The sequence below is a fragment of the Leptopilina boulardi genome, unplaced genomic scaffold, assembly GCF_019393585.1.
Source record: "Leptopilina boulardi isolate dan_hultmark-lab unplaced genomic scaffold, ZJU_Lbou_2.1 LbouV2_318, whole genome shotgun sequence".
Lineage (NCBI taxonomy): Eukaryota > Metazoa > Arthropoda > Insecta > Hymenoptera > Figitidae > Leptopilina > Leptopilina boulardi.
In genome coordinates this window covers 729,099-755,212 of record NW_026137883.1, presented here as the reverse complement: position 1 = coordinate 755,212, position 26,114 = coordinate 729,099, and the positions used below count along the sequence as shown (strand labels likewise).

General features: G+C 36.5%; 6 protein-coding genes across 6 annotated transcripts; 3 read left to right on the top strand and 3 right to left on the bottom strand.

Moving 5' to 3' along the window:
- Nucleotides 1-264: 264 nt before the first annotated feature.
- Nucleotides 265-639, bottom strand: LOC127284066 (uncharacterized). The gene has a single exon (XM_051309352.1). It carries the CDS (start codon nucleotides 637-639, stop codon nucleotides 265-267), a length of 375 nt encoding a protein of 124 aa, XP_051165309.1.
- A 2,042-nt stretch (nucleotides 640-2,681) lies between these two features.
- Nucleotides 2,682-3,164, bottom strand: LOC127284134 (histone H2A). The gene has a single exon (XM_051309432.1). The coding sequence runs from the start codon at nucleotides 3,087-3,089 to the stop codon at nucleotides 2,715-2,717; it is 375 nt and encodes a 124-aa protein (XP_051165389.1). The 5' UTR covers nucleotides 3,090-3,164; the 3' UTR covers nucleotides 2,682-2,714.
- A 148-nt stretch (nucleotides 3,165-3,312) lies between these two features.
- LOC127284138 (histone H2B) lies at nucleotides 3,313-3,783 on the top strand. The gene has a single exon (XM_051309439.1). It carries the CDS (start codon nucleotides 3,376-3,378, stop codon nucleotides 3,745-3,747), a length of 372 nt encoding a protein of 123 aa, XP_051165396.1. The 5' UTR covers nucleotides 3,313-3,375; the 3' UTR covers nucleotides 3,748-3,783.
- An 842-nt stretch (nucleotides 3,784-4,625) lies between these two features.
- Nucleotides 4,626-26,004, bottom strand: LOC127284143 (histone H3-like). Its single transcript, XM_051309443.1, has 2 exons — nucleotides 25,637-26,004; nucleotides 4,626-5,168 (listed from the first exon to the last, which is right to left on the bottom strand). The coding sequence occupies exons 1-2, from the start codon at nucleotides 25,963-25,965 to the stop codon at nucleotides 4,841-4,843; spliced, it is 657 nt and encodes a 218-aa protein (XP_051165400.1). The 5' UTR covers nucleotides 25,966-26,004; the 3' UTR covers nucleotides 4,626-4,840.
- LOC127284130 (histone H3) lies at nucleotides 5,355-5,863 on the top strand. The gene has a single exon (XM_051309429.1). The coding sequence runs from the start codon at nucleotides 5,406-5,408 to the stop codon at nucleotides 5,814-5,816; it is 411 nt and encodes a 136-aa protein (XP_051165386.1). The 5' UTR covers nucleotides 5,355-5,405; the 3' UTR covers nucleotides 5,817-5,863.
- On the top strand, nucleotides 8,157-8,873 carry LOC127284129 (histone H1C-like). The gene has a single exon (XM_051309428.1). The coding sequence runs from the start codon at nucleotides 8,216-8,218 to the stop codon at nucleotides 8,831-8,833; it is 618 nt and encodes a 205-aa protein (XP_051165385.1). The 5' UTR covers nucleotides 8,157-8,215; the 3' UTR covers nucleotides 8,834-8,873.
- Nucleotides 26,005-26,114: the final 110 nt, after the last annotated feature.

The following is a 26,114-nucleotide window of genomic DNA, read 5'->3' as shown; positions in this document are numbered from 1 at the left end:
AATTGCGCTTATCTTCATGCTCGAGGCAGAGAAGGGATACCTGGGTCCTTAAGGACTATAGCTCCCGATGTTATATAAGCATATCCATTCTCTAGCGGAAGAGTAGCCAACTTCACCGTGTTTCCTATCTAACCATGTGGCGAGGAGGGGAATCAGGCGGTAGGTCCACCTACCTTTAGACTCCCCATCTCATCTCTCCTGCCATTTCTGAACGAGTCTACTTCTGGACTCTCTGCGTATTATCGCTTTGAGTGTATCGCTATGCTATGAAGTACACTCAATATCGTTGTTAAGATGGAAGATCTCCTTTCTTTCAATCGCCAATAGATTTATTGGCGGTAATCCAGCGAGTACCAGAACAGCGCAAGTAGACACCGTTCTGTAGGCTAACACAATTCTCCGTGTCGGGTCTCTCTGGAGTGCGAGGAGCCTGTCAGAGATGCTGTGGAACTTTAGGGCCAAAGCCCAAACAGGGACAGCGTAACGCTGCTTTGATTGAACCACAGTCGCCACTAGTCTACGTTTCTTTTCCCTGGGGCCACCGATATTGGGCATCATCCTCGAAAGGTTTCCCATGCATTCGGTGGCTTGGAGTGACGAGATGTTAATATGTTGGCCGAAACTCAAACGCTTGTCCATCGTCACTCCCAGGTACTTCAGTTTTGTCCCCCATGAAACTACAGATCCTCTAATTTCCAACCGCGGAAATGATTATTCTAATGAATCTAAAAATAATTGCTATTTCAAGATAGAAGAAAATAGCAGTTTTGAGGATGTTAGTACTTCAGAAGATGAAAAAAAAGATGGAGAATAAATAAGTAATGGAAAAACGAATAGTTCAAGAAGAAAATATAGCAAATTAATAATGGAAACACCAGTTCCTAAGAAAAATGTGGTTTAGCCCAGAAACAAATAAAATGCTAAGAAAAAATGTATAGTAATTAATTATATTTTCTTAAATATTTTGAGTTGCCCATGCACATTAATATTTTATTCATTTAGAGAAAATTAAAATTTGCAAAAATATTGTTTCTTATGCTTATTGTTAATATGAAGCAAAATATAAGCAAAACCCCTACCATTAAAGATAATAATGCATACAGATTACCTTAAGATTTAAACAGTAGTAAAGTTATCATAGCATGTAGATTAAAAGATTCAAATATGCCAGCTACAGAAATTTTTACTGTAGAACAAAATACAAAACCAATAAGTGCATTTTTTAAAGAATATAAAGATTTTATCATTCGGAGGGGATTCCAATGGCTTTTCTTTCAGGGAATTGTTGTAGATTTGTCGTGGCCATCAATTCATGGAATTCTTCTGAAATGAAATAATACAACAATAACGGAATACCTTATAAAATCCTTCAACTATTTAACAAAAAACAAAAAATTGACAGACAAATTAACCCATTTATTCATATGTATTGCCCACGTAATGCACAGACTCTCACGACATATTGAGAAAGATTTTCTATATTGTACAAAAAATAAAAGTCTTCTTCTGAATTTCTGTAGTCTGATATTCTTGAGTCGTGATATGTCTGAACTAGACATAATATATGAAGATTTTATAAAACTTTTAATAACTAAAGAAAAAACTAAAACCGCCGAATTAATTCTTATCTTAACGGGTATGATCTCATCTGCAACTCATGATAAAATGCAAGATTTAAATAAAGAAATCTATGAAATATTAGAAGCAATTCTAAATGAACTGAGATTGGAGAAAGAATATGACATCTTGTATAAAGATTGTGATACAATATTTGTTCCTTCACCATTCTATAAAAAATATTTTAATACTAACTGATATTGAAGATGACATAGTGAATGAGTGCTGAATAAAATATTGAATTGCTTTCTATAATTTTTATGAAATAAATAGTTTATAAATTATTAATTAATAAATAAATATTTTATAGTTATAAAAAATACGAATAATAAAAATTTTGTTTAAAATAAATATATAATAATTATATAATCTTTAACCCTCTGCCAGCTCTGGGTTATCTCGATTTACTTCATAGCTATATAATGTATTTCCCACAGTCGCCCGAATTATCTCTTTTTGTTAGCTGCTTTCGAAGCGCTTTTGCTTTGCTTCAAAGTATAAAAAGAATTTTAATTCTCACAAAAGTTTAAGTTTAATTTCATTTATTTATAATTCAGGTCTATTTCACTACGTATCACTTTTAAAAAGTAACTTTATGTTCGTAAACAGCGATCTCAAAAACACTTAGATACCCAGTTTCAAAAAAATAAAGTGAAACATTAGCTTTGTTCATCTTGTTTTTTGAAGCCTATACTGTAGACGGAAATTGGACTCCACTATAAGATTGCTACAGGCTTATATGTAATCTGAAAATCATACTAATTATACGATAACGCTAACCAAATAGTATTCCAAAATATTATAAATCACAAATGAGCAAAGAGCGTAATGTAGGCCATTCAAAAGTTCATTAAAAATTTTACATAGCTTTAGTTATTTTAACAGTTACTACTTGTTCTTATTTTAATATAATCTAAGTTAAGTGACATTGAGATTGGAAAACAAAATATTTCAAATGTAATTAAAACATGGCAACCGTCTAATACGAATGTATTATAATGAAAAAAAACAATGAAAGGAACTCAAGATTCACACGTAAAAAAGATTTGATGGCCCTGAAAAGGGCCGATTGTTTGAGAGAGGATGTTGGTAGAAATTTAAGCTTTCTTTTCGGTCTTTTTGGGCAATAGCACAGCCTGGATGTTGGGAAGAACACCACCCTGAGCGATGGTGACTCCAGAAAGAAGTTTGTTCAATTCCTCGTCATTCCTGATGGCAAGTTGGAGATGACGGGGGATGATTCTGGTCTTCTTGTTGTCGCGAGCGGCATTTCCTGCCAATTCCAAAACTTCAGCAGCCAAGTATTCCATTACTGCTGCGAGGTAGACTGGAGCTCCAGCACCAACTCGCTCAGCGTAGTTTCCCTTGCGCAAGAGACGATGGATACGACCAACTGGGAATTGAAGTCCAGCTCTGTTGGAACGAGTCTTTGACTTTCCCTTGACTTTGCCTCCTTTTCCACGTCCTGACATTTTTCGATTTAGTTTAGTTACAACGAAACGAACAACTCAAAGGTTGGATGACTAATACAAAAATTTCAGTAAAATCGACTATTTATGCACTTCCATTAGGGTCCCCCACCACTATTCTTCTACCACAATACTGTGACAGGTGGGCATTTACAACGAGTGCACGAACCAATCACAATGTAGCATAGCCACTGCGACAGGACATAAAAGAAACCCGGTTTGTTGGCCGAGCATCAATTCACTCCGTATTCTCATTGAGTTTACACGTGTTTGTCTCTGAATATCCAAAATGCCTCCTAAAGCAAGTGGAAAAGCTGTGAAAAAAGCCGGCAAGGCTCAAAAAAATATCACCAAGACTGACAAGAAAAAGAAGCGCAAGAGGAAGGAAAGTTATGCCATCTACATCTACAAGGTGTTGAAACAAGTTCATCCCGACACTGGAGTCTCCAGCAAGGCCATGAGCATCATGAACAGCTTCGTCAACGACATCTTTGAACGTATCGCTGCCGAATCTTCCCGCTTGGCCCACTACAACAAGAGGTCCACCATCACCTCCCGGGAAATCCAAACCGCTGTCAGGCTTCTCCTTCCTGGTGAACTTGCCAAACACGCCGTCTCTGAAGGCACCAAGGCTGTCACCAAGTACACCAGCTCCAAGTAAATCAATCTTGATCTCTCCGAAAACAATCGGCCCTTTTCAGGGCCAACAAATTTTTTTACGAAGGAATTAATTTTATCTTTAACATTTTAAGCCAATATAAGCAGTTTATTTATTTTTTCCATCATTATATTTTAAAATATAATACATTTTGTGCTAAACTGCTAACTATAAATTACTTTAACAATTGTCTCGGGGAAAAGCTATTTTTATCAAGGATTTCAGGTATTATATAGGTATATTCGAGAACGAGTAACCTTTTTTTATGTTGTAGGCCAAAAATACTTTTCTGTGTTTTATGACAACCATATATGCAGTTTATGCTTGAGTATCCTTGTTTTGGAAAAACCCCAAAAAACGATTTCAAAAACGTGAGAAAGAAGTAATACTCATGTATTTTAGTTATGGATTGTTATACACAAAACAGAACATGACGTTCATTATTTGCATACTCCGTGACTTTTCTATATATTTTCGGTACCGTGTCACGTCTGGTCAACACATGTTTAGTGTTCTATAGAGAAAAAATTAACAATCTTTTCAAGTAAATTTTTATGATCTTCAAAGGTTTCGATTTCAACTTGAATTTCTTAAAAGTGGTCATGGTTTTTACGAATATCTGGATAGTTTCATTTTAAGAAGAATAAAATATAGAGACAGTAAAATTAATTATTAAACAAATTCTTAACAAACTTTAATATTAAAATGTAGTACATTGATATATATCGTAATTGGAGATATTGACGTGTTGCCTCTACACTTACTGCCTAGTAGATTACAATTAGTGTCATCATAGATGTGAAGAAGAACGACCAAAAACCAAACTCCATGTAGACCCGAAAAAATCAATGTCTTCAGATACAATGAACAAGAATGTAAACTACATATACTTTTCAATTTTATTGAATAGTTTTTTACCTTTACAGATCAAATTTAAATTGTCTTGCCTAACTAACGTCCACTAATAGAATAAATTATCAACACAAAACTCTCTTTATATCTTGACAATATGTTTTAAAAAAAAGAATTTCAACGTAAAAAAATTTGGTGGCCCTGAAAAGGGCCGATTGTATGCAGATGATGATGACGTGTATATTTAACCGCCGAAACCGTAAAGGGTGCGGCCTTGACGTTTCAAAGCATAGACGACGTCCATGGCGGTGACAGTCTTCCTCTTGGCGTGCTCGGTGTAAGTGACGGCGTCACGGATCACGTTCTCAAGGAACACTTTGAGAACACCACGAGTTTCCTCGTAGATCAATCCGGAGATACGTTTCACTCCACCACGACGAGCCAAACGACGGATGGCTGGCTTGGTGATACCTTGGATGTTATCACGCAAAACTTTGCGATGCCGCTTTGCTCCTCCTTTTCCCAAACCTTTACCTCCCTTTCCGCGACCAGTCATTTTTGCAGATAATAAAGTTCGTACGTCAAACTCGAACGAAGAACAAACTGAGAATGCTTTTCCAGGGAAGTAAGCATTATTTTATAACATCGTGTGGCACACATCTCCCACCACAATTTCAATCTACCAATCGTGTTGCTAGTTTCCCCTCCCTTTAGCTGCTTATTGAACAGAAGGGTCGAAAGTCCATAAATACAGCATTTTCCCCGCCGTACATCATTGTTTTGTTAGTCTCCGAACTTACAGCATCGTCATGGCACGTACCAAGCAAACCGCTCGTAAATCCACCGGTGGTAAGGCACCAAGGAAACAACTCGCCACCAAGGCCGCCAGAAAGAGCGCGCCTGCAACTGGTGGAGTGAAAAAACCCCATCGTTACAGGCCAGGAACCGTCGCTCTCCGTGAGATCCGTCGTTATCAGAAGAGCACTGAGCTCCTCATCCGCAAGCTTCCTTTCCAACGTTTGGTCCGTGAGATCGCTCAAGATTTCAAGACCGACTTGCGTTTCCAGAGCTCTGCTGTGATGGCTCTCCAGGAGGCTAGCGAGGCTTACCTCGTCGGTCTCTTCGAAGACACCAACTTGTGCGCCATCCACGCCAAGAGAGTCACCATCATGCCAAAAGACATCCAATTGGCTCGTCGTATCCGAGGAGAACGTGCTTAAATTTTTTACAACACCTTCCAAACACAATCGGCCCTTTTCAGGGCCAACACATTTTTTTACGTTGAAATATTCTTGTTCATTTCAGATAGTATTAAATGTTTTTAAAGTTTGTTTACTTATTTAGTTTCATTTATTACTCACAACTTTTTAAAATCAGTTGCAGGGTTGTCGCATGTCAGGGAAAAACTGGAAATGAGGGAATTTTGATTAAAAGAAACCACAAATTAAAAAACTTTGATATATAAATGTCAATTCAGTTTTTTTTATTTAGACATTTTTGTAATATAGCTCATTATAATGGTGCCGTCAGATTATTCATTTTTCAAAGTATTTATTTTTTTATAATAAAAGTTTTAAATATAATAAAATTTTGTTATTAAACAATTTCTAATTGTCTTATCTTTTCCTTTATGAATAAAGTTGTTACTTAAAAAGCATTATAAAAATTTCAATCAGCAATGCAGAATATTAAATAATTAAAAAGTTATTTAGTCAGAGAAGTTTGAAAATAAAATTTTGCTGCCACCCTGGTTGAGAACCTATATTATCAGGCAGAGTATAGTTTCTGGCAGTCAAATCTTAGTATTTTTCAGTATATATTTTATTTTTTATTTAATTATAATTTTATATTTTCAATTTATATTAGTATATATTTGTAAGAAACACAGATTTTTTTTCCATTAAGGGAAAAGACGAAATTTCTAAAACCTGCTCGCCACCCTATCTTTCTAGTGGACATTAGTAATCTTTATAAATATAAGTAAGGAAAAGGTTAAAATTAATATTGCTCACAATTTTCTTTATACATAACATGTTACAGTAAGTTTTTAAATTTATAAGACATACATTTCTAGAAAGGAATCTAATAATTACATAATTATTTTAGGTATGTTTTATAAAATTAAAAATTTATCATGTTTTCTTTTTGTATTTTGATTATTATATCCAGAAAAGAGTCCAGATTTCTCGAAGTAAATATAAACGATTTAAATTCAACATAGATATCTCTTTTAACAATAGTTTTTTACTTTTATAGTTTTACAATAATTTGTCTTAAAATTTTTAAAAGTTTTAAATACTAAATAAATTTTTTTATTTCTTTGTAAAACAAATTAAATAGAAGTATTTAATTAATTACAAATATAATAGTATTTATTACAATTAATGTTGTGTAATAGAAATGATGCTGCTTATTTCATTTCAAGATTACAATTAATTTTAATAACACTTATTTTGAAATGAAATTTAAAGTAACTATAATTTATTATTAATTAAAAATTTAATTCATTATTATTATTTATTCATTGCATTTATTATGTTACTTGTTAATCTAATAATAAGTTATTATTGCTCCCCATCGTTATTAATAAAAATATTTTTTATTTTTTGTCAAAACTAGTTAAACATTTATCAAAACAATTTTATATTCAAATTTAAGATTTTTTTTAAAATGGTCTAGAAAACCTGGAAAAGTCATGGAATTTAAAAGTTATCTTTTTGTGGCAACGCTGTATTATTTAGACGATATGTTTATATTTGTTATTTAATTAATAAATATTTAAATACAAACTTAAACTAAAACTACAAATAATATAAAATATACTATATTACACTAAAAAATGCACTTTTAAAATTCATTCTATTCATTAGTATATGTATATATGCTAAAAGTAGTAAATATATTGGAGTTATAATCGTGACGCGCGAAAATATTTTTGCAGTTCTTGCGTCTATAGTTAAAATTAAATTTCTCATCAAAAAACATGTTTAAAATTTATAAATATACATATAACAATGCTAACACAATTTTTTAATTTTTTCATTATTGATCAAGACATCCACTCTGAACGTTTGCTTTCCATTTCAAAAGTTAGAACTGATGCTCAACTTTAACAACTCGTAAGACCTTCAGTTTACTGTTAACAAAAAAATAAATTAAATATCCATAACGAGAAATAAATAGAGAATTGATTTGAAAAATTAAATTTTTAATAAAAGAATTTGTTGACTTATTATTTATAATTTTCGAAATTTGATACGCCTGACAGCTGAAAGCAGAGCTTCGAAAAATGCTAAATTTTACCGAAAAATGGTATAAAAATATAATGTATTTTTTATAAGTCAAAAAGTACAATAATCGTAAAATTGAAATTCAAGATATTTACAACAATATGTCAAAGCATTAACACTTAAAAGTTGACAAATATTTTGAATGTCGTTCCCAAGTTATGAAGAATTCGAACGGCAAGCGGCCTAAGAGCTCAGGGGACTTTCTTCACCGTCCGTGCAATTCAATAGGTCACCGATCGACTGAAAAAATTATTACTACTGTCTCACCAGTTGCGTCGAGAGTATCTTAAGAGTTCTTAAACTTTTTTTCGAATAGTTTCATTATCGAAATGACTGATAAAGTAGAATCACCAGCTGCGCCTGCAGTTGCAACTCCTAAAAAGGCTGCAGCTGCAAAGGCAAAAAAGCCACGCGCTAAAGCCAGTCATCCACCAGCATCCGAGATGGTTAATGCAGCCATCGCATCTTTGAAGGAAAGAGGTGGCTCTTCCCTGCAAGCCATCAAGAAATACATCGCTGCCACCTACAAAGTCGATGTCGAGAAGCAAGCCCCTTTCATCAGAAAGTACCTCAAAGCTGCAGTTGCCAATAAGGCCTTGATCCAAACTAAAGGAAAAGGAGCTGCAGGATCCTTCAAATTGAACGTCACCAAGGCTGAAGGTAAAACTAAGCCCAAGGCTAAGACTCCTGCTGCTAAACCCAAAGCTGCTGCTCCTAAGGCTAAGAAAGCAGCTTCTCCGAAAAAGGCTGTGGCAGCCAAGACCAAGAAAGCTGTTGCCGAAAAGAAGAAGACCCCGAAAGTTGCGGCAAAACCACCAAAGGCAAAATCCACCGCTGCCAAACCTAAAACCACTAAAGCTGCTCCAAAAAAGGCAAAAGCTTCCCCGAAGAAAGCTGCAGCACCAAAAGCAAAAAAGCCCGCGGCAAAGAAGGTTGCCAAGAAGTAAGAAGGTGAAAATGTTATTCTTATGACATTTTCAAATGATGATTGTTAACAAACGGCCCTTTTCAGGGCCACCACTCGTTTTATACGAAGGAATTTCTTTTGATCTGTAAAACAATTCATTCCTATTTAATTATATTGAGCTGAAGAACATAACGTTAATTGTTTAACGGTTACAAAAACCAATTTATTAAAGTTTGTTCAAATTTTAATCATTACCAATCGAAAGAGCATGAAAAAATGTGTCGGAATCCATGAGTTTTATTCCAAATTTGATGTCGGAAAGATATGAAAAATCAAAATATTGAAGAAGTTATGGCTTCTTAAACGTTAACGATCGCGTTAACGGGTGTTAATTAAAATTTGTTCAAATTTTAATCATTACCAATCGAAAGAGCATAAAAAAATGTGTCGGAATTCATGAGTTTTATTCCAAATTTGATGTCGGAAAGATATGAAAACAAACTTTAATTAACACCCGTTAACGCGATCGTTAACGTTTAAGAAAGGTTAAATTAATTTTGATTTTGATTTTTTATAACTTTCCGACATCAAATTTGGAATGAAACTCATGGATTCCGACACATTTTTTCATACTCTTTCGATTGCTAATGATTAAAATTTGAACAAACTTTAATAAATTGGTTTTTGTAACCGTTAAACAATTAACGTTAAGTTCTTCAGCTCAATTTTAATTATATAACAATAATTAGTTTTATTATTAAGATACTGAAGTTCACAATGCTTCATAGTAAAAACTGTAAATAGAGAAATCAAGGAAATACTCAGCTGCTACAAACGAAAAGTTTCTATATTTAATTGACTCTATACTTAATAAGCACCCTATTGGAACAAAAGGACACCTGAGATTTTCATTGAAAAAGAGGACATGTGCCTTTACATTTGAATGCACGTGTCTATACTGTAGGATATAGACTATAGGATATAGATTGTAGGATCTTGGATCCTGCATCCTCCATCCCACATCGAAGATCCTGCATCTTGGATGCCACATTTTATATCCCACAATTAGGATCCCACATTATGGATTATACATTATGGATCTCACATTCTGGATCCAACATTCTAGATCCCACATTCTAGATCCCACATTCTAGATCCCACATTCTAGATCCCACATTCTAGATCCCACATTCTAGATCCCACATTCTAGATCCCACATTCTAGATCCCACATTCTAGATCCCACATTCTAGATCCCACATTCTAGATCCCACATTCTAGATCCCACATTCTAGATCCCACATTCTAGATCCCACATTCTAGATCCCACATTCTAGATCCCACATTCTAGATCCCACATTCTAGATCCCACATTCCAGATCCCACATTCTAGATCCCACATTCTAGATCCCACATTCTAGATCCCACATTCTAGATCCCACATTCTAGATCCCACATTCTAGATCCCACATTCTAGATCCCACATTCTAGATCCCACATTCTAGATCCCACATTCTAGATCCCACATTCTAGATCCCACATTCTAGATCCCACATTCTAGATCCCACATTCTAGATCCCACATTCTAGATCCCACATTCTAGATCCCACATTCTAGATCCCACATTCTAGATCCCACATTCTAGATCCCACATTCTAGATCCCACATTCTAGATCCCACATTCTAGATCCCACATTCTAGATCCCACATTCTAGATCCCACATTCTAGATCCCACATTCTAGATCCCACATTCTAGATCCCACATTCTAGATCCCACATTCTAGATCCCACATTCTAGATCCCACATTCTAGATCCCACATTCTAGATCCCACATTCTAGATCCCACATTCTAGATCCCACATTCTAGATCCCACATTCTGGATCCCACATTCTGGATCCCACATTCTGGATCCCACATTCTGGATCCCACATTCTGGATCCCACATTCTGGATCCCACATTCTGGATCCCACATTCTGGATCCCACATTCTGGATCCCACATTCTGGATCCCACATTCTGGATCCCACATTCTGGATCCCACATTCTGGATCCCACATTCTGGATCCCACATTCTGGATCCCACATTCTGGATCCCACATTCTGGATCCCACATTCTGGATCCCACATTCTGGATCCCACATTCTGGATCCCACATTCTGGATCCCACATTCTGGATCCCACATTCTGGATCCCACATTCTGGATCCCACATTCTGGATCCCACATTCTGGATCCCACATTCTGGATCCCACATTCTGGATCCCACATTCTGGATCCCACATTCTGGATCCCACATTCTGGATCCCACATTCTGGATCCCACATTCTGGATCCCACATTCTGGATCCCACATTCTGGATCCCACATTCTGGATCCCACATTCTGGATCCCACATTCTGGATCCCACATTCTGGATCCCACATTCTGGATCCCACATTCTGGATCCCACATTCTGGATCCCACATTCTGGATCCCACATTCTGGATCCCACATTCTGGATCCCACATTCTGGATCCCACATTCTGGATCCCACATTCTGGATCCCACATTCTGGATCCCACATTCTGGATCCCACATTCTGGATCCCACATTCTGGATCCCACATTCTGGATCCCACATTCTGGATCCCACATTCTGGATCCCACATTCTGGATCCCACATTCTGGATCCCACATTCTGGATCCCACATTCTGGATCCCACATTCTGGATCCCACATTCTGGATCCCACATTCTGGATCCCACATTCTGGATCCCACATTCTGGATCCCACATTCTGGATCCCACATTCTGGATCCCACATTCTGGATCCCACATTCTGGATCCCACATTCTGGATCCCACATTCTGGATCCCACATTCTGGATCCCACATTCTGGATCCCACATTCTGGATCCCACATTCTGGATCCCACATTCTGGATCCCACATTCTGGATCCCACATTCTGGATCCCACATTCTGGATCCCACATTCTGGATCCCACATTCTGGATCCCACATTCTGGATCCCACATTCTGGATCCCACATTCTGGATCCCACATTCTGGATCCCACATTCTGTATCCCACATTCTGTATCCCACATTCTGTATCCCACATTCTGTATCCCACATTCTGTATCCCACATTCTGTATCCCACATTCTGTATCCCACATTCTGTATCCCACATTCTGGATTTTTTTTCTAAATTAAAAATATTACCCAATTGTAAATAATCTTTTAATTTTTTATATTCTGTTAAATTTTATTTATAATTTTCAATTTAAACCAGCAGTCAAAATCTATTTTTTAATTTGTTTTTCTTTTCAAATATTTTAATTGAATAATTATTCCTGTCTTTTAATTCACATAATGAAATAGGAGGATATTAAACAAATACGTTTATATTTATTCAGATATAAATAAAGCATGCTATGTAAGGCTAAGTCCACCATAGATTTCATTGTCGTTTAAGGGTGCAGTCGCATGTGAGCAGAATTACTAAAAGCAGAAAACGCTTTTCTTGAGAGTGTGAAGGATAGCGCTATCTTCTGTCCTTTACACTCTCATGAAAAGCGTTTTCTGCTTTCGGTTTTCTGCTCACCTGGGACTGCACCCTAACGCGTCTATATCTTACATTGGCGATGTGATTACTTTTTGCTTGCCTTGACTCACTTCGTAAATAAACTGATTCGCTTCAAAACGCGGTGACTCGCACCTTAGTGGCTTGATTCCCAGATTAAACAGCTTGATTCACTTCTTTAGCATACTTAAATTTTCTTCACACAGTGATTCCTTTTTAATCTAAATGATTGTAATATATAAAAATGATTCGCATTCAATTATTCTTATTTCAGAAATAAGAACATGATTTCATTAAAATGTGAATTATGTAGAGTTATCTAAATGTTGATTTCAAGCATTAAAAACTACTGATTCGAGAGTGAACGGCCCCTCGGAATTCGAAATAATAAAAACTAATTTACTTTTGTACCTGCGGTCATAAAAGGGAAAAACCCTTCACCAGATGTTTTTTTTGTATTTTGTACCTTTGTAGTTTATACCTAATTTTCTCTTGTATTATTAGTTAGTTGATTTCAGAACGTGTAATAGAGAACATTAAATAAAATAAAATTTAAATAAAATTTGTTCTTTTTTTTATTTAAGTGCATAACCTTCAATAGGTTATGGGCTCAGTGTACGTAAAAGTGTTATTATAGACAAAGTGTAGAATTCTGATAGTGATTTGTGATAGTACTTAATTTATAAAACTCTAATAAACAATGGATAATTCACACAACAAAAGGAACATTCAAGCATTCAATGGAGACCGATACAGTGTGTGGAAATTTCGCATAAAATCACTTTTGGCCGAATTAACTGTTCTCGCTGTTCTCGAAGTAATTGACAGAGACATTCCCGAACGGATCACAGATGCTTGGAATAAAAAAAATATGATTGCTAAAAATACAATAATCCAATACGTGAGTGACACTTTTTTAAATTTTGCAAAAGATGAGGAATTTGCAAAAAACATCTTCACGAATCTCGACAAGCATTTATGAATGGCGAAGCCTTGCCACGCAACTTGCCCTTCGAAAACAATTATTAAATTTGAAATTGAAGACTGATAAAAATCTTTTGGATCATTATTCACGCTTTGATGAAATTATAGCAGAACTCATATCTGCTGGTGCACGTTTAGATGAAATGGATAAAGTATCACATCTACTACTAACACTACTAAATACCTATGATGGTGTTATTACTGCCCTTGAGACTTTATCTGAAAATAACCTAAACCTTTCTTTTGTTAAAACACGATTACTTGATCATGAGGTGAAATTGAAAGCAGACAATAATACAAGTCCCAAAGTATTATACACTCAAAAAGGTTCGTCTTCTAAATCATCGCAAAATCAAGCATTTCATCAAACAAAAAAGAACCACAACAATTTCAAAGCAAAATTTAATAAACAAAAGAATTTTAAAAATCCGAATTTTCACAAAAACAACGCTAAATCGACAATTCAAAAATGCGAACATTGTGGTTGTACCAAACATATCAAAAGGGATTGCTATTATTTTAAGAAAATGAATGAAATCCAAAATACTCCTGTTAGACAGTTCTTTTCTGCCTAAACAAGGTACAGGTGAGATCGCTTTCATATTGGATTCTGGTGCAACCCATCATATAATCAATCGCTGTGATGTATTTGAAAACTGTGAAACACTACTTCCACCATTAAAATTATCTGTAGCTAAAAGTGACACGGCAATAAGTGCAACAAGAAGAGGCTCAATAGGAATTACGACTAATCAAGGATTCACTGGAAAGTTTAATCTTTCTCAAAATGTCTATGGAAATTATGCAAATGTGAGTACTAAAACTAATGTTAATTACAAGTTGTGGCACGAACGTTCAGGCCATATTAGTTCTGACAAATTTTGTCAAATTAAAAAGTAAAATTTATCGGATGATGTTTATTTATTTATTTATTCATGACATATACGGGTAACAATTAAGACCCTTTAAGATTTACATATGTATAAACTAAAAGTATATCGCCAAATGTTAAATGTTAAACATCAAAGTTAATCATCAATCAAGTTAAGAGGTAAATCGGTAAGAAAAAAGAGTACAACAAAAAATTTCAATTATCATTATAAAGTAAATTACGTAAAGATGTGACAAAAGCCGTAACATTATTATTGAAAAAATCCAATCTTTCGGAATAAAAATTACCCTCAAAACTAAGTCTGTTGAAAACTGAATTATTACAGTAATTCGTTCTATGAAATGAACTATAAAAAGGAGATACACATCGCAAACGTCGTATTGGTGCAGAAAAATTAATCAAAAACAATAAAGATGGACATATAATAATTCCATTAATTATTTTAAACAGAAAAAAAAGATCAGTAAATATAAATTTTTATTCAATCTTAGGAATTCTAAACTGTGTTCGTAGACTATCATAATCATGAATATAATAATCAAAGTAAACATTAAGTTGTCTAGCTATAAAACGCAAAAAACGATCTTGTACTCGCTCAAGTCTAAGAATGTGAACACTCGCGTATGGAAACCAGATTAATGAACAATATTCCAATATTGGTCTAATTAAAGAAAAATAAAGAATTCTCAGAGTGGACAGTCTGTGGAAATACTTGGAATTACGCGTCACAAAACCCATTATTTTTAGAGATCTACTAACAACATGGGAGATGTGCACATCAAAAGATAGATCAGAAGTTAAAAGAATACCTAAATCACGAACCTGATATACTCTCGAAAGCGGGTTATTATCAATAGAATAAATATAAGTTTTTAGTATTTTTTTTAGAGTAGGAAATAACATTACATTTATTAATATTCAATGGCATACCATTATGTTCACACCAAACAAAAAGCTTATCAAGGTCAGCCTGCAGTTTGACAAAATCATTCAAACAATCAGTTATACGATAAATCTTTAAGTCATCTGCAAATAATAGAAAATTGGAAAATTGAAAACAAAACTGAATATCATTTATGTATAGTAAAAACAGAAGGGGACCCAGTGTAGAACCCTGGGACACCCCAGAGTCAGCAAAAAATTCAGATGATGTTACTCACATTAGCAATTTAAATCCGACAAATTCACTTTGTGAAACTTGCATTTACTCTAAACAAACCTGTCTCCCTTTTTCTGAACAAAAAGATAGAACATTCATAAATAGGTCACTGTATATAATTCATACTGATGTATGTGGGCCAATTACCCCAAGAACCATAAATAACAAAAATTACTTTGTAAATTTTATAGATGAATACACCCACTAAACAGTGACCTATTTATTAACTCAAAAATAAGACGTTTTAGAAGCATTTAAAGATTTTGTTCCTAAGTGTGAAGCACAATTCAATCTAAAAATTGTTAAACTTTATTGTGACAATGGGGGAGAATATTTATCCCACCAATTCCAAAAATTTTGTAAAGAAAAAGGAATCAGTCATCATTTGACCGTGACTTATACCCCACAACAAAATGGTGTCGCAGAAAGAATGAACCGAACATTGGTTGAAAAAGCACACGCAATGGTAATCCCTTAAGATTTACAAAAACATTTTGGGGTCAGTCTGTTTTAACAGCCACTTATTTAACTAATATATTACCAACTAAAGCGTTGCCCAATGACAAAACACCATATGAATTATGGCATGATAAAAAGCCTAAGATGGATCATTTAAGGGTTTTTGGATCCACTGCATATGTTTTAGAAAAGAGTAGAAAAAGAAAATTTTACCATAGATCCTTTAAATTCATCCTGGTGGGATATGAGCCTAGCGGTTATAAACTATAGGATGTAAATAGTAGTAAATTTATCACTGCTCGCGAAGTTATTGTTGACGAGATAGATTTTAAAATTACTAGACCCAGTAAGTCCACGAATACAAAAATTGAAAATATAATTAATAAAAAAACCAAAACTTCAGAGATCGAATCAGATGAATTGGTTGCCCCTATTGAAGATAATGATTCATCAAAATTACCACATTCAGGAACCCACATCTTGGATCCCACATCTTGGATCCCACATCTTGGATCCCACATCTTGGATCCCACAGCTTGGATCCCACATCTTGGATCCCACATCTTGGATCCCACATCTTGGATCCCACAACTTGGATCCCACATCTTGGATTCCACATCTTGGATCCCACATCTTGGATCCCACATCTTGGATCCCACATCTTGGATCCCACATCTTGGATCCCACATCTTGGATCCCACATCTTGGATCCCACATCTTGGATCCCACATCTTGGATCCCACATCTTGGATCCCACATCTTGGATCCCACATCTTGGATCCCACATCTTGGATCCCACATCTTGGATCCCACATCTTGGATCCCACATCTTGGATCCCACATCTTGGATCCCACATCTTGGATCCCACATCTTGGATCCCACATCTTGGATCCCACATCTTGGATCCCACATCTTGGATCCCACATCTTGGATCCCACATCTTGGATCCCACATCTTGGATCCCACATCTTGAATCCCACATCTTGAATCCCACATCTTGGATCCCACATCTTGGATCCCACATCTTGGATCCCACATCTTGGATCCCACATCTTGGATCCCACATCTTGGATCCCACATCTTGGATCCCACATCTTGGATCCCACATCTTGGATCCCACATCTTGGATCCCACATCTTGGATCCCACATCTTGGATCCCACATCTTGGATCCCACATCTTGGATCCCACATCTTGGATCCCACATCTTGGATCCCACATCTTGGATCCCACATCTTGGATCCCACATCTTGGATCCCACATCTTGGATCCCACATCTTGGATCCCACATCTTGGATCCCACATCTTGGATCCCACATCTTGGATCCCACATCTTGGATCCCACATCTTGGATCCCACATCTTGGATCCCACATCTTGGATCCCACATCTTGGATCCCACATCTTGGATCCCACATCTTGGATCCCACATCTTGGATCCCACATCTTGGATCCCACATCTTGGATCCCACATCTTGGATCCCACATCTTGGATCCCACATCTTGGATCCCACATCTTGGATCCCACATCTTGGATCCCACATCTTGGATCCCACATCTTGGATCCCACATCTTGGATCCCACATCTTGGATCCCACATCTTGGATCCCACATCTTGGATCCCACATCTTGGATCCCACATCTTGGATCCCACATCTTGGATCCCACATCTTGGATCCCACATCTTGGATCCCACATCTTGGATCCCACATCTTGGATCCCACATCTTGGATCCCACATCTTGGATCCCACATCTTGGATCCCACATCTTGGATCCCACATCTTGGATCCCACATCTTGGATCCCACATCTTGGATCCCACATCTTGGATCCCACATCTTGGATCCCACATCTTGGATCCCACATCTTGGATCCCACATCTTGGATCCCACATCTTGGATCCCACATCTTGGATCCCACATCTTGGATCCCACATCTTGAATCCCACATCTTGAATCCCACATCTTGGATCCCACATCTTGGATCCCACATCTTGGATCCCACATCTTGGATCCCACATCTTGGATCCCACATCTTGGATCCCACATCTTGGATCCCACATCTTGGATCCCACATCTTGGATCCCACATCTTGGATCCCACATCTTGGATCCCACATCTTGGATCCCACATCTTGGATCCCACATCTTGGATCCCACATCTTGGATCCCACATCTTGGATCCCACATCTTGGATCCCTCATCTTGGATCCCACATCTTGGATCCCACATCTTGGATCCCACATCTTGGATCCCACATCTTGGATCCCACATCTTGGATCCCACATCTTGGATCCCACATCTTGGATCCCACATCTTGGATCCCACATCTTGGATCCCACATCTTGGATCCCACATCTTGGATCCCACATCTTGGATCCCACATCTTGGATCCCACATCTTGGATCCCACATCTTGGATCCCACATCTTGGATCCCACATCTTGGATCCCACATCTTGGATCCCACATCTTGGATCCCACATCTTGGATCCCACATCTTGGATCCCACATCTTGGATCCCACATCTTGGATCCCACATCTTTGATGCCACATTCTAGACCCCACATCTTGGATCCCACATCTTGGATCCCACATCTTGGATCCCACATCTTGGATCCCACATCTTGGATCCCACATCTTGGATCCCACATCTTGGATCCCACATCTTGGATCCCACATCTTGGATCCCACATCTTGGATCCCACATCTTGGATCCCACATCTTGGATCCCACATCTTGGATCCCACATCTTGGATCCCACATCTTGGATCCCACATCTTGGATCCCACATCTTGGATCCCACATCTTGGATCCCACATCTTGGATCCCACATCTTGGATCCCACATCTTGGATCCCACATCTTGGATCCCACATCTTTGATGCCACATTCTAGACCCCACATCTGGGATTCCACATTTCGGATTTCATATCCTTGTTCTCAGATCCTTGATGCTATATCCGTTATCCCACATCCAGAAATCAAACATTCTGCATCCCTTATCCTGGACCACATATCTTAGATCTAACATTCCAGATCCTGTGTCAGTCCAAATGTTAAATCTTGAATATGGAATTCGTTAGTATTATCTAGAATACACTATTTTGCATGCGGAAACAGGAATGTTGTTTCCGAATTTGGAATGTGGAATCTAAAATGTGGGTTCCTGTATGTGGATATAGGAATGTGAAATTTGTTGAAAAATTTTATCATTTGTTCATTAGTTGGTATACTTGTAATAAAAATAATTATTGATGTTTAAAAATTTTGCATTACTGGTACCTATTATTCAAAGTAATATTGACAGTGTTTGATGCATAGAGTTTGAACTAGTTTTTGATTTGTGTAATTTTTCACTATCTAAATTAATTTAAAAATTTTTAAACAATATATTGATAGTAATGCTAATAGTATAAAGTATAGATTGTTAAACTCCATTTATAAAAAAAAGTAATTAGAATTTTTTTTTTTACATTTTTGCAAAATAATTTGAGACAGTATAGAAAATATAGTCTTGGTATATGTACAATTTTACCGACACATAATATATTTATCAAAATTAAATTCTTTTTCTTTAAAGTAACAAATAGTATTCAATTTAAATCAAAGTGATTTATAAACTCATTTAAAAATGTTAATAGTTAAATTAATAAGAAGTTTTGTAAAGCAGTACATATGTTACCCAAATTCTGAACAGCATGCGACGCACAAGCGGAGTAGTCTTTCTTCACCGTCCGTGTACTTCACTAAGTCATCGATCGCCTGTGAAAATTTTCATCATTCTTGTCTCGACCGTGCTACGAGTCAGTCAAGTTTTTATAACGTAGAGAATTTCTCTGTTCATCAGTCCTTTTAAGGACTAACCCACATCCCTATACTAGTCCTTAGGGACTAGTATACTCACCAGCAAACTGAGTATTAAATCATTAGTACTATTTGATCGGCTTTACGGCCGAAAAATAAATGATAACATGGCCAACACCAGCGACCATGAAAATACTCCGATGAACCAACACCTCGGAAATGAGACTCTTGGAAGAGAAAAATATTTGCTTGAAGAGATCCAAACTCTTCACCAACAAATTCAGACCCTCACCTCAAAAAATAATGAAATGTCAAAAACTATTGCATTCCTCACTGCAAAAATGGAAGCCAGAGACCTCATTAATGCCGAAAAATCTGACATATCTTCTTGCGAATCAGTCATATCAACTGTTTCTACTTTCTCTTCAAGAAAGCGGAAGAAATCTACTAAAACTTGGAAAGACACTCAACAGAAACAAGCCATTCCAACCTCAAATCGATATTTAGCTCTTCAAGATAATATTGATTCGGACGATGTTTTACAAAAAACACTGACACCTCCTGATGTTCAGATGGAAACTAATGACAACCAGAAAACTGATGAAAATCAAGCTCCTCCAAAGGAAAAAATTCCACCCATTGTCATCCATGACAAAGAAAAATGGATGTCCATAAGTTCCTTACTAAAATCAACTAAAATTAATTTCGTCAAAGCAAAGACAACCTCTGTAGGTATCAGATTGGAACTTGCCACCTCAGATGACTTTCGTCACACTGTAAAATTGTTTAACTCAAAGAAAATTGAGTACCACACCTGGCAACTACCTTCTGAAAAGCTGCTCCATGTCGTGCTTCGAGGAATCCCTGAACCAGTAGAACCCGAAATTGTTAAGACGGAACTCATCGAATTGGGATTCAGTCCTCAAGTCGTGGTGAGAATGAGACGCAGCAAGGACAAAGCTCCTATTCCATTAGTATTGGTTACCCTTCCAAAAAGCGAGAAGCACATTTATCAAATAAGCAGGCTAGTCAACGTAGTCATAACTGTTGAGAGCCAACATCAAAAGGCTACAGTTGGTCAGTGTTATAGATGTCAACGTTTTGGTCACGCCCAAAGTCGATGTACAGCTCAGCCACGATGCGTATACTGTGCTGGTAAACATCATACCTATGAATGTGAGAAAAAAGAAGTTGAGGCTCGAAAATGCTGCAACTGCGGCGAAGAGCACACAGCATCCTACAAAGGCTGTAAATTATGGCCAAAAATTAAAAATCATAACTCTAATAAGACAAGGCAAACTACTTCCTATGCAGAAGTAGCAAAATCCTCAACATCCCCAACCATCAGTGAACCAAAAATTCAAGAGGAAATGACACTTACGCAACTATTCACCAAATTTAACAACATGTACAGTCAAATGCAAGAACTTGCATTGCAATTAGGAAAAATGTTTCAAGGTACACAAAGTAAATAAATACACAAATTTGAAAAATGGCTCACCAGACTCATCTCAAAGTTTGTTATTGGAATGCAAACAGTGTATTAAATAAAAAACAGGAATTAATGAACTTCCTGTCAGATGAAAATATTGACGTCATGATGATTGGCGAAACATGGCTAAAAAATGGTAACACATTTAACATACCCAACTATATCATCTACAGGAACGATCGAGTACAACAACCAGGCGGAGGTACTGCAATATTAATCAAAAAACACATCTCTCACACATCTAGAGAAACTAAGAAATCTCAAATTGAAAATACGACTATCGAAATTAACACAACTACAGGATCTGTCTTTCTTATCTCAGCCTACTGCCCTCCAAAGAAAAATATCACAGATGAAGACCTACAACTTTTCTTCCAACCAGATGACAAAATTTTATTACTCGGAGACCTGAATGCGAAACATCGAATTTGGGACTGTAACAGCACAAACAACTCCGGAAAAACACTTTTAAATTATTTTGAAAATAATGATATTCAACTTCATATTCCATCACATCCAACCCATTACAGTGCTATTGGGTCTCCTGAAATTCTTGACATTGCAATTTCAAAAAACATTTATGGAGATCTTGATCTAACAGTTATCCAGGACTTAAGCTCAGATCACAACCCTATCTTTGTCACTCTACCCATCATCCCACAGGACAAACCGCTTATGACAAAAACAATCATCCAATGGGATCGTTTTACATATTATCTTAAAAATAATATGGAAAATATTACCCAACTTTCAACTCCTCAACAAATTGAAGATGAAATAATGAAATTGACTAATGAAATTATACAAGCTGAAAAAGCTTGCACTAAAGTAATTACAGCCAACACAAACAACATAATCATCCTTCCTACGGAAATCAGAGAACTTATAAAATTGAAACGTAAAGCTCGCAAAAAGGCACAAAGAACAGGCCATCCAAATGATACAAATAAAGCTACAAAACTAAACAACACACTCCGATTAAAACTAAGAGATTTTCACAGTAGCCTCTGGAATGAAAAGCTCCAAATTCTCAACACAGATCGTGACGGTCTTTGGAAACTTATTAAATCCTTAAAAACAAAGCACCAATCAGTTCCGCCACTCCAAGGAAGACGAGGTATAGGATATTCTGACTCTGAAAAGGCAGAAATACTTGCAGAAAGTATTGAAAAACAGTGCCAACTAAATGAACTACCAGAGGATGAAAATCTAGAAGCCGAAGTCAACGAAGCTGTGCAACAAATTGACGAATCACAACCTGAACCAATAAAACACGCCACGTTAGAAGAAGTAAATAACATTATAAAAAACCTTAAGAACAAGAAATCCCCAGGAGGTGATAGCATAAGAAATCTTGCGATAAAACGCATGCCACAAAAAGCTAAGGTTAAAATGCTAAACATTTTCAACGCCTGCCTAAGACAGAACTATTTTCCTTCCCAATGGAAGGAGGCTCACATTATTACGATCCCAAAACCAGGAAAAGATCACAAACTACCACAAAACCATCGTCCAATCAGCCTTCTATCTACTTTCTCAAAGATACTAGAACGGCTGATACTCTCGAGACTACTTGAACAAATAGATGATTTGCAACTAATCCCACCTGAACAATTTGGTTTTCGGAAAGCACACTCAACAAACTTGCAGACACTCCGCCTCACGGAACTTATCCATAAGGGGTTCTATCTTAAACAAAGCACTGCTGTAGCATACCTAGATGTGGCCAAAGCTTTTGATAAAGTTTGGCATGAAGGAATTATTTTCAAAATGAAAAAAGCAAACGTCTCCACAAATATCATTAAAATAATACGCTCATTCCTGCTGGAGAGAAGTTTTAAGGTTAAACTTGGCAGCAGCATTTCATCCAGAAAACCTATAGAATCTGGAGTTCCGCAAGGTTCTGTTCTTGGACCCGTACTTTACAACATATATACGCATGATTTCCCTCAAGAAAATGAAATTTATTCTCATACAGCTCTATTTGCGGATGACACTGCCGTAATATCACAATCTCGCAGCCCCAAGTTAGCCATTGAGAAACTGCAACAGAACTTAAACAACTTTATCAACTGGTTTACCAAATGGAAAATTGCCATTAACAAAGACAAAACACAAACTGTTTTATACACTAACCGAATCAAACTACCTCCTGACAAAATAGAAGTAATAGACAGTGAAATTTCTTGGGAAAATTCTGCAAAATACCTGGGACTACACATAGACAAAAGACTCATCTGGAATCATCATACATCAGAAATGAAGAAAATTGGCTTCATTGCACTACAAAAGCTAGGTCCTCTTCTCAGAAATCCTCACCTTAGTATAAATCATAAAAGAATGATTTATCTATCAGTCATTCGACCAGCCTACACCCACAATATTGGTACTTGGATTTCTGCGACTAAAACTCACATTAACAAACTACAAGTCATTCAAAATAAAATACTCAGAACCATAACTGGAGCACCCTGGTTTGTAACAAATATACAATTACATAAAGACCTCAACTTACCAAGCATTCACAAATTTGGAAAAGAAATAGCGATCAAGTTATTTCAAAAAGCTGAGCAACATGACAATAAATACATCCGAGAATCCGTCAATTACAACCCTGAAGACTGCCTTCCAAAAAGTCGGCGTCCACGAATGGTAGAATTACTAGACGTGGACCTTTATTAAATTTTTCTAATTACTAAGTCAATTCTTATGAAATAACAACTATATACATTATTAGACCTCAAAGGTATAGATTACAAAATGCAATCACCTAGAAAATCTATTAGAGATCACAGACAGACAGAAAATTTTCATTTCTGACTTGCCAGTTACACTGAGAGGATTAGAATAGTTATTCAACTTTTCTTTAAATATTCAACAAATATATTTCGTTTATTCGAAATGGCAGATAAAGTAGAATCTCCAGCTGTACCTGCAGTTGCAACCCCTAAGAAGGCGGCAACTCCTAAGGCGAAGCAACCTCGCACAAAAGCGGCTCACCCACCAGCATCTGAAATGGTAGTTGCAGCTATCACAGCTTTGAAGGAAAAAGGCGGTTCTTCTCTACAAGCCATCAAGAAGTACATTGCTGGTACTTATGCAGTTGATGTTGAGAAGCAAGCGACTTTTATCAGGAAGTATCTTAAAGCTGCTGTTGCCAACAAGACGCTTATTCAAACCAAGGGAAAAGGTGCTGCAGGATCCTTCAAATTGAATGTCGCCAAAGCTGAGGCCAAGGCAAAAACGAAGGCTGCTACAGCTAAACCCAAAGCTGCTGCATCCAAGGCTAAGAAAGTAGCATCTCCGAAAAAGGCTGTAGCTGCCAAGGCTAAGAAAGCTGTTGCCGAGAAGAAAAAGACTCCTAAGGTTGCAGCCAAACCACCAAAGGCCAAGTCTACCACTGCCAAGCCTAAGGTGACAAAGGCTTCTCCCAAGAAAGCAAAGGCACCTGTTGCCGCAAAGAAAGCTGCACCAAAACCCAAAAAGACAGTGGCAAAGAAGGTTGCAAAAAAATAAGGAGGGAATGTTATATAACAGTAACATTTTCACAACTCATCGATAACAAACGGCCCTTTTCAGGGCCACAAAATATTTTTTACGTAATGGTTTGTTTTGTTCTTTCAACAAATATTTTATTAAAATACAAATAAATTGCTAAATTACACTAAGTATTATTTTATCATACAATTGAATCAAAATAAAAATTTATTCAGAACTTTAGAGACAACATTAATTTTTCTCCTATTATTTTTGATGAAACATGTTTTTGTTAATATTTTTTGTAGTAAATTTATTTATTTTTTCGAGTCAATATGTCAGATAAATGCTGTAATTTACAAGTACATATTAAATTAATGTAACTGCACTCAAAAAATTATAATAGATTTGACTACAATTAAGTACTCTGCCTAGTACAATAGGTCCTCAACTCAATTTAAAAAGTAGAATTCACTATAAGAAAGTAGTTACAATAACTAAGAATATAGTTGATAGAATGATGTTTTGCAGTTGTTTTAGTATTTTTGTAGTTGATCCAACTACAATTTTTAGTAAATTGATCAGCTAATCATTAACTCCATAAAATATATTTAGACATCAAATATCCAATTACAACATTTTAAAAAAGATTACGCCTCCAAATTTTATATTTTCATAAAACGTCCATTAATTTAAAGAAATTTTAATAAACTTTATTTACCAGTGAACGACTTCTACAAAATACAAATGATAATTTAGTTATAATTTATCTAACAGATCATAAACAATATCAAAATATTTGTAAACTAGAAGTAAAATGCTTCAAATTTATCTCAATAAATTATTTTTTATAATGTTAAACCAAAATAATTTCAACGTAAAAAAATGTGTTGGCCCTGAAAAGGGCCGATTGTATTTTTGAAGGTTGTTGTAAAAAATTTAAGCACGTTCTCCTCGGATACGACGAGCCAATTGGATGTCTTTTGGCATGATGGTGACTCTCTTGGCGTGGATGGCGCACAAGTTGGTGTCTTCGAAGAGACCGACGAGGTAAGCCTCGCTAGCCTCCTGGAGAGCCATCACAGCAGAGCTCTGGAAACGCAAGTCGGTCTTGAAATCTTGAGCGATCTCACGGACCAAACGTTGGAAAGGAAGCTTGCGGATGAGGAGCTCAGTGCTCTTCTGATAACGACGGATCTCACGGAGAGCGACGGTTCCTGGCCTGTAACGATGGGGTTTTTTCACTCCACCAGTTGCAGGCGCGCTCTTTCTGGCGGCCTTGGTGGCGAGTTGTTTCCTTGGTGCCTTACCACCGGTGGATTTACGAGCGGTTTGCTTGGTACGTGCCATGACGATGCTGCAAGTTCGGAGACTAACAAAACAATGATGTACGGCGGGGAAAATGCTGTATTTATGGACTTTCGACCCTTCTGTTCAATAAGCAGCTAAAGGGAGGGGAAACTAGCAACACGATTGGTAGATTGAAATTGTGGTGGGAG

What these genes read in the sequence shown, in the direction of transcription:
- LOC127284129 (XM_051309428.1), top strand. Translation starts at nt 8,216, where the DNA reads ATGACTGATAAAGTAGAATCACCAGCTGCGCCTGCAGTTGCAACTCCT.
- LOC127284134 (XM_051309432.1), bottom strand. Translation starts at nt 3,089, where the DNA reads ATGTCAGGACGTGGAAAAGGAGGCAAAGTCAAGGGAAAGTCAAAGACT.
- LOC127284066 (XM_051309352.1), bottom strand. Translation starts at nt 639, where the DNA reads ATGGACAAGCGTTTGAGTTTCGGCCAACATATTAACATCTCGTCACTC.
- LOC127284130 (XM_051309429.1), top strand. Translation starts at nt 5,406, where the DNA reads ATGGCACGTACCAAGCAAACCGCTCGTAAATCCACCGGTGGTAAGGCA.
- LOC127284143 (XM_051309443.1), bottom strand. Translation starts at nt 25,965, where the DNA reads ATGGCACGTACCAAGCAAACCGCTCGTAAATCCACCGGTGGTAAGGCA. An exon ending in CTCTTCGAAGACACCAACTT is followed by an intron (nt 5,169 to 25,636) that starts GTGCGCCATCCA and finishes TGACGTACGAAC; the next exon opens with TTTATTATCTGCAAAAATGA.
- LOC127284138 (XM_051309439.1), top strand. Translation starts at nt 3,376, where the DNA reads ATGCCTCCTAAAGCAAGTGGAAAAGCTGTGAAAAAAGCCGGCAAGGCT.